The 9,809-nt window shown below is 41.7% G+C and overlaps 1 protein-coding gene and 1 pseudogene across 2 annotated transcripts in view; one reads left to right on the top strand and one right to left on the bottom strand.

The window, feature by feature from the left end:
- BNIP1 (BCL2 interacting protein 1) overlaps window positions 1–9,809 on the bottom strand; it is a 15,487-nt gene that overhangs the window by 4,616 nt on the left and 1,062 nt on the right. For both annotated transcript variants that reach the window (XM_023515390.1, XM_003781935.3), the window contains exons 2-4: window positions 8,194–8,286; window positions 2,295–2,386; window positions 1,149–1,250 (exon numbers count right to left, since the gene is read on the bottom strand). In XM_023515390.1, coding sequence (XP_023371158.1) covers window positions 1,149–1,250; window positions 2,295–2,386; window positions 8,194–8,286 — 287 coding nt within the window. The remainder of the gene's footprint in view (window positions 1–1,148; window positions 1,251–2,294; window positions 2,387–8,193; window positions 8,287–9,809) is intronic.
- Window positions 5,557–6,924, top strand: LOC100944343 (annotated as a pseudogene).

Below are 9,809 nucleotides of genomic sequence, written 5' to 3' on the forward strand. Positions count from 1 at the left end.
ATCAAACAACAATGATGACTGCAACCAAAAAAATAGCCGGGCGTTGTGTCGGGCGTCTGTGGTCCCAGCTACTTGTAAGGCTGAGGCAGGAGACTCACTTGAGCCCAGGAGTTGGAGGCTGCTGTGAGCTGTGATGCCACGGCATTCTACCCAGGGGGACAGCTTGAGGCTTGGTCTCAAAAAAAAAAAAAAATTAGTTTTTGAAAAGTTATTCTAAAAATGGGCAAGATTTGTAGTGAAAGGGTAGGATATTCAACTTTTTTTTTTTTTGAGACAGAGTCTTACTTTATCACCTTGGGTACAGTGTTGTGGCATCATAGCTTACAACAACCTCAAATTCTTGGGCTCAAGCGATCCTCTAGCCTCAGCCTCCTGAGTAGCTATGACTACAGGTGCTTACCACCATGCCTGGCTAGTTTTTCTATTTTTAGTAGAGACAGGGTCTCATTCTTGCTTAGGCTGATCTCAACTCCTGAGCTCAAGCAATCCACCTGCTTTGGCCTCCCACAGTGCTAGGATAATAGGAGTGACCCACCAAGCCCAACCAGGATACTAAGTATCATATATGGTATAATTATGATGTTGTAAAAAATATAGAAGAAAACAATGAAGAGGCAATATACCAAAATGCTCATGAGTCATAAGACTATCCATGGCTTATTTTCATGTTGTAATTAATACTTTTATTTTACCAATTTACCACAAATAAGTGTGCATGTCTTTTAAAGTTTAAAACAAATGACTTAGATGATGAAATTAAATACTAAGCTGGCTCGGCCCCTGGGACTCAAGTGGCTAAGGTGCCAGCCACATACACCTGAGCTGGCAGGTTCAAATCCAGCCTGGGCCCACCAAACAACAATGCCAGCTGCAACCAAAAAATAGCCAGGCACTGTGGTGGGTGCCTGTTTTCCCAGCTACTTGGGAGGTAGAGGCAGGAGAATCACTTGAGCCCAGGAGTTGGAGGTTGCTGTGAGCTGTGATGCTACAGCACTCTACCCAGCGCAATAGCTTGAGGCTCTGTCTCAAAAAATAAATAAATAAATACTAAGCTGAAAACAAGAGGAGATTCCCTACAGTGGGTTTTAGACCTTGCCAGCTGTTATCTATTCTATTATCAGAATCCAGAAAGACAAAAGAACAGTTACCTTTGCCTTAAGAGATCTCCTCCCCGGAGAAGTTCTGCTTTCTCTAGATTGTCAATTGCAATTTTGCAAGTAAGGTTGGCTTTCCTCCATGAGGTCTGATTGCTGGAATCAGAAGGGCCATATGTGTAAGTTTCTGTTGATACCCCCAGATCCTTAGTTCAAATCACTGCAGTTCCATCCTACAGAGGAGTTCTGTGGAAGGCCACCCACGTGTAGCCCTCAGAGTCCCTTCCAGCACCCACCACTTCCTCCCCTTGGTGCCCCAGCAACTGCTCTGGCTCAGTCCTGACACCTCTCGGCTAGACCCTGTAGGCTCAGTCTTTGCCAGTCAGCATCCTCCTGACACACAGGCATTTGTCAGGGAGGATGACGCTAAGGAAACGCTCAGATGAGAGGCACGGCCATAGGCTAACACAGACCTGGCAGAGGCAGATGAATGAACAAGGGCCAAAGAGAAAACTGTGAGGATGATGACTCAGCAGGGACTTCAAAAGAGAATGATCTGGCTTCCAGAGGAGCTCCCAAACATACTTGAAACAACTATCTTTATGAATACGTACAAAAGTTAAATGAAAAGAGAAAGGTACTATTTCATGTTGTCAGACTATTTTGTTGGGAAAGTTGTATCTCTCCCAATTCTGTATCAAGAAATGGGGTAACTTCAATCACTTTTAAAAAAAGAAACTGCACATACTTCCAATTATAACCTCAATTTTGTTTAACATAACATATACTTATTTACATATTTTTGTTTCTTTTTTTTCAGATAATATCCCCATTTTGGTCCAACTTAAGTAGTTTCTCCTTCAGTAGACTTATTCCAGTAGCAGTCATTCTAGATAAAAACAACCCTATATTTCAAAAGCAATCATATTTTCTGGGGTTTTTTACAAATATAAAATATAGTACAATGTTAAATTATGCTTCTATTAACTATGCACATCTCCACCTGCAAACACGGGCCCTGTTTGTCACCCATCCTCTCCTACTTAAGAATTACTGATCTAGAGAGAACATTCCACCTGCATGTAAATAATATAATTAAGTCCCCATTAACCCAGGTTTATTAGGCAAACACATGGACAGACCTCACAGGGAACAAGTAACCCAGCAGAGACCATAGGCAGGAGGCCACGCCCTGCCTACCTGAGCATCTGCTTTTTGTGATTCTCCACTTCCTGGAGCAGAAGTTGCTTCTCCGACTCTTTGTCTTGCTCTTTAGCCAACTGCTCCAGCTCCTATGGGGAAAAACAGCTCTGTGTTAAAATGATTTCAAAAGCCAATATGAAAACAGAAGAGCACTTCTATTTCTCACAAAAGCATATGTATCAGTAATAACACTGCGGCACCCTTTGAAAAGAAAACACCTAGGAGCACTAGGTGACATGTAACACATGGCCTTTTAAATATATAACTAAATTTTCAAGAAAGTAAGAAAAGTCCCTAGAGCACAAAAGGGAGAAAAAAACTAAAAGCCAGAGCAGTCAGCGTCTGAGTAACGTATGGCTGCCCAGGGGTCGGAGCTGCTGCTCCTGTAATCCAGGGCATGCCAGAAAAGAAAAGAAAAAAGAAATGACAAATACAAGCTCATCAATCCCACACTTAGATTTCATGGGACTATCGAACTCCTCTATGTTTCCAGATACTCACTCTCAACTTCATTAACAACCAGTAATTACCAGTTTGAGTGTCTGAAGGTTTGAAAGATCACGTTGGAATGAAAAAATGAAGCCTTAGGTCACCTGAGGCTGAGCCAAAAAACTGGAACTAAGACCACCGCAAATCCAGGACTTAAAAAAGATTAAACTCTGAAGGAAAAAGTCTAGGAAACTGTCCACCCACTAGCAGAGTGTGAAAATATGGACACTTATCTTTTTTGCTGTGGGCTCTGGATAGGGGAGTTGTAAAAAAAAAAACTCTCCACATTATTTATAACGAGGAGCTGCCCTCACACTCATCTGGGGTTCAGTTTATCTTTTCTGAAGTATTCAAGAAACTCTACGAAGAGAAATTAATATAAAGTGTGTTCTCAGACTAGCGATCATCCCAGGAGACCTGGCAAAAAGCAAAAACCTCTGAGAGACTTGTCCTCCACCCAGGCTGCACAAAGTCCCACAGATAAGGTCTGCTGAAGATGAGTGCTCCCGGTCCAAAATAACCAAACACCAAGGAAACAATCCACCACGAGTCAGGGTCAGCAGACAGGGCTAGTCGTACATACTAAACCTCTAAAGAACTTCAGATAATGAAATTACCTGACAGACTATAACACTATAATAAAGATGACATTATACCCCAAATCAAGTCATATTTTTCTTATGGTTCCAGGTTCAATCAAGCTATTCATCTAAAACATCACCATAGGCTCATGGTAGCTCATGCCTGTAATCCCAGCACTCTGGGAGGCCAAGGTGGGAGGATTGCTTAAGCTCAGGAATTTAAGACCACCTAAGCGACACCCCATCTCTACTAAAAATAGAAAACTTAGCCGAGAGTATGGCAGGTGCCTGTAATCTCAGCTATTTGGGAAGATGAGGCAAGAGGATCCCTTGAGCCCAAGAGTTTGAGGTTGCTATGAGCTATGATGATGCCATGGTACTCTACCCAGGACAACAGAGTAAGACTGCATCTCAAAAAAAAAAGAAAGAAAGAAAGAAAGAAACAAGAGAAAAGAAAGTATGGGAAAAACTCTTTTTTTTCTTTAGAGACAGAGTCTCACTTTATCACCCTTGGTAGAGTGCTATGGCATCACAACTCACAGCAACCTCCAACTCCTGGGCTTGGGCGATCCTCTTGCCTCAGCCTCCCAAGTAGCTGGGACTACAGAAGCCTGCCATAACTCCCGGCTAGGGAAAAACTCCTTATTAAAAAAAAAATCAAACCAAAAAACCCTAAAACATTACTATATAAGTTCATTTAGACACTAATTTATTTGCTTATATACTATTTGCATATGGTGATCTGGAACAAACGTGTATATCTACCATTTTAATAGCTCAGAGATGACTTTCAACTTATACCCCTAAGTATTAATGTGATAGAGAAAAAAAAGAAATAATCAACTGTGAATTGGAAGTCTTACAAATGTAATCAGTTAATTATTTACCTAGTTATTCATTTAAAATCTATATCCCCTATTAGAGTATAAACTCTATGAATAAACAGAGCTTTATGTAGTGTTATTCACTATGCCTGGGGCACAGAATCATTGAATGGAAGAAGGGATAGAGGGAGAAATGTTCAATGTCCTCATGAAAGGGCAGTTACCTAGAAGTTTGTTTTCTTTTTCTGAGACAGAGTCTTACTCTGTCTCCGTGAGTAGAATGCTGTGGCCTCATAGCTCATAGCAACCTCAATCTCTTGGGCTCAAGTGATCCTCTTATCTCACCCTTCCAAGTTTCTGGGACTACAGGTACCCACCACAACTCCTAGCTAGTTTTTCTATTTTTAGTAGAGATGAGGTCTCACTCTTGCTCAGTTTGGTCTCAAATTCCTGAGCTCCTGAGCTCAAGCAATCCTCCTGCCTCGGCTTCTGAACTACTAGAATCGCAGGTATGAGCCACCATGACTGGCCTACCTGGAAGCTCACAGAGAACTAGAGATAGTTCTGGAGAAAAGAAAGAAGGTAGAGTAGTTCTCAAACTACTATGGTAGTTTGGAACCATATATACAAAGACAGACACTCAGATATTTACACACGGTCAATGCCCAATATCACCAAATACCACATTTTGAAGATACGAGGCCAGTTCTCTTCTAGTATCAGTATCACACAATTTTGTTACCAAAACATAAAAAAGGTACTTATATAAAAGTCAAAAACATCAAACAAAAAGAAATCTCATATTTATTTCCAGATATAAAATGAATATACAAATACTTAGAAATGCAGATTAAAAAAGGGATGGCGCTATACATTCATTGACCATGTGGTTATTAGGTCCTTATTAGATGCTGGGATACACTGGTGCTCAAGGTGCTGACATTATTGGGGACGAAGTGACAACATAATAAATATGTAAATGTACTGGTGAGGTAATTTTCACTAATGAAGGAAATAAATAATGGGTGAGATATTTGAACCAAAAAAGAACATGGAAATACTCATTCTGAAGATGGTGGGTGTAGCTGGATATTTGAAATCATGCTAAGTTGAAGAAAGGTCTCTTAGGGATTAAGTTAACTTTAAAAAGCAAAAAACTGTGGGCACAGTCCAAATAAACCTTCTTTGATAGAGAACTGGCTTAAAAAAAAAAAAATATATATATATATATATTTTAAAAAGAATGAGCTTTTTTCAACCTTGTCCATGGGTTGGTGTGGCCTCTGGTGCAGAGGCAGCGGCTCCAGTTCCTGCCTGCCTTTCTCCCTTCCTTCCCTCCCGACCAGGTCCTGAAGCTCACCCGCCATGGCTTTACTCACTGCGGCTGCCCAGCTCTTGGGAGCCAAGAATGCATCCTGTCTTGTTCTCACTGCCCGGCATACCAGTGCTTCCTCTACGAATTTGAAAGACATATTGGCTGACCTGATACCTAAGGAGCAGGCCAGAATTAAGACCTTCAAGCAGCAACATGGCAAGACTGTGATGGGCCAAATCACTGTGGATATGACATATGGTGGCATGAAAGGATTGATATTTGAAACATCAGTTACCAATTTAGTATCCCTGAATGCCAGAAACTGTTGCCCAAGGCTGAGGATGGGGAAGAACCCACCCACTGGGCAACTCAACCCACTGTTGAGGGCTTATTTTGGCTGCTAGTAACTAGACAGATTCCAACAGAGGAGCAGGTATCTTGGCTCTCAAAAGAGTGGGCAAGGAGGGCTGCTCTGCCTTCCCATGGGGTTACCATGCTGGACAACTTCCCCACCAATCTACACCCCATGTCTCAGCTCAGTGCAGCCATCACAGCCCTCAATAGTGAAAGTAACTTTGCCCGAGCATATGCAGAGGGTATCAACCGAAACAAATACTGGGAGTTGATTTATGAAGACTGTATGGATCTGATTGCAAAGCTACTTTGTATTGCAGCAAAGATCTACCGAGAAGGCACCAGTATTGGGGCCACTGCCTCTAAGCTGGACTGGTTCCATAATTTCAGCAACATGTTAGGCTATACTGATGCACAGTTCACTGAGCTCATGCGCCTGTACCTCACTATCCACAGTGACCATGAAGGTGGCAATGTTAACGTCCATACCAGCCACTTGGTGGGCAGTGCCCTTTCAGACCCTTACCTGTCCTTTGCAGCAGCCATGAATGGGCTGGCAGGGCCTCTACATGGATTGGCAAATCAGGAAGTGCTTGCTTGGCTAACACAACTACAGAAGGAAGTTGGCAAAAATGTATCAAATGAGAAGTTAAGAGACTACATCTGGAACACACTCAGGACAGGTTGTTCCAGGCTATGGTCACGCAGTTCTAAGGAAGACTGATCCACGATATACCTGTCAGTGAGAGTTTGCTCTGAAACATCTGCCTAATGACCCCATGTTTAAGCTCGTTGCTCAACTCTACAAGATTGTGCCCAATGTCCTCTTAGAACAGGGCAAGGCCAAGAATCCTTGGCCTAATGTAGATGCTCACAGTGGGGTGCTACTTCAGTACTATGGCATGACGGAGATGAATTACTACATGGTCCTGTTTGGGGTATCACGGGCACTGGGTGTACTAGCATAGCTCATCTGCAGCCGAGCCCTAGGATTACCTCTAGAGAGGCCCAAGTCCATGAGCACAGATGGTCTAATAAAGTTTGTGGACTCTAAGTCAGGGTAAAACGATTCTGGGAGGAATGTGACTACCAGAAAGTAAGGAAGCTTAAAATACATACACACACACACACACACACACACACACTTTTGTTTCAGGGGGCCTTTAAAGACTTAAGATTAAATTGTATCTGAGGCACTAATAATATGTTTGAGGTTAAAATATAAATTACAACTTTAAAAAATGAAAAGTGACCCCTTATTCCCTAACCAGCTCCCTTCCCCTGCCTGGTATTAACCACTCATCAATTGTAGAATGACCAGGACTACAGGTTAGGTTTGGTTCCCCACCATCTCTAGAGTGAGAATCTGGCTCCTCTTTCCCTGGGTCACAGCTAGTTGCAGAGTCTGCAGTAGTCACTTTGGAGATTTTGCTTCTACTCTACCAAGCCCTCAATTATCCAGCAAACCAGGACTCTGTCCTGTTTCCATAGGAATTACGTTGCTGCACCCAGCCCCTTAGCCCTATCCCATACCACAAATGGCTGGGTGAAGTGGCTCATGCCTGTAATCCTAGTACTCTGAGAGGCCAAGGATTACTCAGGATGGATTGCTTGAGCTCACGAGTTCTGAGACCAGCCTGAGCAAAAGAGCGAGAACCTGTCTCTAATAAAAATAGAAAAAGTGAGACAAGAGGATTGCTTGAGCCCAAGAGTTGAAGGTCGCTGTGATCTATGATCATAGCCTGTACTCTACTGAGGGCGATAAAGTGAGACCTCAAATTCCTGGCCTCAAGTGATCCTCCCACTTCATCTTCCCTAGTTGCTAAGATTACAGCCATGATCCATCATGCCTGGCTCTCTAGTGTTTTTTTGAGATGGTCCATATACCACCGTTGAATTGAGGTGTATTAAATGAGTATATGATGGGACTCATGACTATGGAAACAAAAAGGAAGATGCTGAACAAAGTGACAACGTGAAGAGAAAAAAAAGAGACACTGGTGATGGATGAGGTGAAAAATGAATGAATAGGTTGGAGAGGGTGACAGAGAAAAGAAAACAGTCAAAGGGGCCTAAGGGTTTCAAAAATTCCACGTATAATGGTGTTACTGCTATCCACTTGTTGATATAGCTGACAGTGTTCTGTATTCAAAAGTTTCTTGTTGTTACCTGATAAGCAGGTTAGAACAGAGTCACCCTCGCTGTCTAAAAATATTTGCTACTTCCTCCAGCTGGTATCTGAAGAACTAGACAACTCTCAAGCAGAGGATACCCAAGACTAAGCCTCCTTCACTGTTACCCATTCTCAGCCTCTCACTTCAGGGAATACCCACCTGTATTCTGTGACGTAACTGTTGAAATTTCTCTTTCACTTTAGTATTCAGTTCAGTAAGTGCGCCTAAGGGTCCTGAACAATCACGAATATCCTAGGAGACATTGAAGAGATAAGCGGGTTTTCTTAAGGTAATGACATGAAATGACACCATCTGTACAGTAAGACTGGCCTACTGATGGTAATTCATCCTGATCTTTACTGTTTACCTCTGCAACATAAACAAAACCACTATCACTTACATTTTTCTCATCCCTCTTTAATTTTAAGCAGATAATATAAAAGGATAGAAACACCTAACTTGCCTTGACCTAACTTTCAGTCCCTAAATTTTACAATACAAGTCACTGGGCCAGTGTGAAAAGCTTCAAACAGCTTATATGTCCAATAAGAATGAATGTGCAAAGTGACACTATATCTTTAGAACTTTAGATACTTCCAACTTAAAAATCAGGATACTTAAATACCTGGCATCAAATGACAAGATTAACTTCTTCAGTCTGATTTTACAAACCATCCATTATAAATCAGAGTGTTTATAGACATGTTTAAGGGTAGATTTAGAATTTATTGCTGGACAGTCAGAATTACTGGTGCCAGGTTTCAGAGCAGGCTGCAGAGCCAGACCCTGTGGATTCAATTATCAGGTATGCCAACTTATTAGTTGTATAAACTCCTGAAAAAATTACTTAAGTTCTCTGTGCCTCAGTTTCCTTATCACATTACCTACCTCATACATCATATATGTATGTAAAGCACTTAGCACAGTAGCTGGAATACAGTATGAACACAATATATCTAATTATAATCAACCTTTCTGACAGGCAATCACCAGAACCCAAATGTTAAAGAGTACTAAAGGGGGACCTAAGCAATTTAGATTATGTGAAAAGGTAATTTCATTTGTATGAAAGCTAAGTTTATTTTTCTAGAATTGGCCCAGATATTTTATAGTTCATGTCAGAGAACTGAAGTTCAGGAAGTTTAAATGTTTGCACCAAGTTTCTCCACTTGTTCTCTGGGTTTCTCATTAAAACATACACTTCTTTGCACTATATGACAAACCATTAATTTGGTTTATTCTGCATCTGGTTTATCTGGGAAGCCTCACTTTACTTTTTGCCATAGTTTGTTACAAACTCTAAGTCTACATCTAATGTTTAGTGACATTTGTGGGAAATGGAAACAAATTGCTTTTTAAAAAAGGTTTAAAGCTCCTGGTTTCTTTTTACTAAACTCACAGAACCATTTCTACATTCCTAATAGTCGCCTACATCAACTAATTTGTCGTACTTATGTCCTTAAATAGCTTGCAGGTGTCCTCAAACTAAGGGCGGCCCACCGAGGACATTTATCAGGCCCGCCAGGTGTTTTTGCCACCGCTACCTGTCCTGCTTAGCAGCCGACTCATCCAGGAGCCTGCAGTCCGGCCCTCCAACTGTCTGAGGGACAGTGAACTGGCCCCCTGTTTAAAAAGTTTGAGGATCTCTGGTTAAGGCAAAGCACCTCACTCTCCCCATCTGCTAAGAGATGAGATTATCTTAAGGTGCTTTTCCTGGGCAGACTTTCCCAGTCCAGGTCCCGGTTTTTGCTACTGCTTTTTTTTTTTTTTTTTTT

The sequence above is a fragment of the Otolemur garnettii genome, unplaced genomic scaffold (assembly GCF_000181295.1).
Source record: "Otolemur garnettii isolate 467f Iridium unplaced genomic scaffold, OtoGar3 scaffold00003, whole genome shotgun sequence".
Taxonomy (NCBI): Eukaryota; Metazoa; Chordata; class Mammalia; order Primates; family Galagidae; genus Otolemur; species Otolemur garnettii.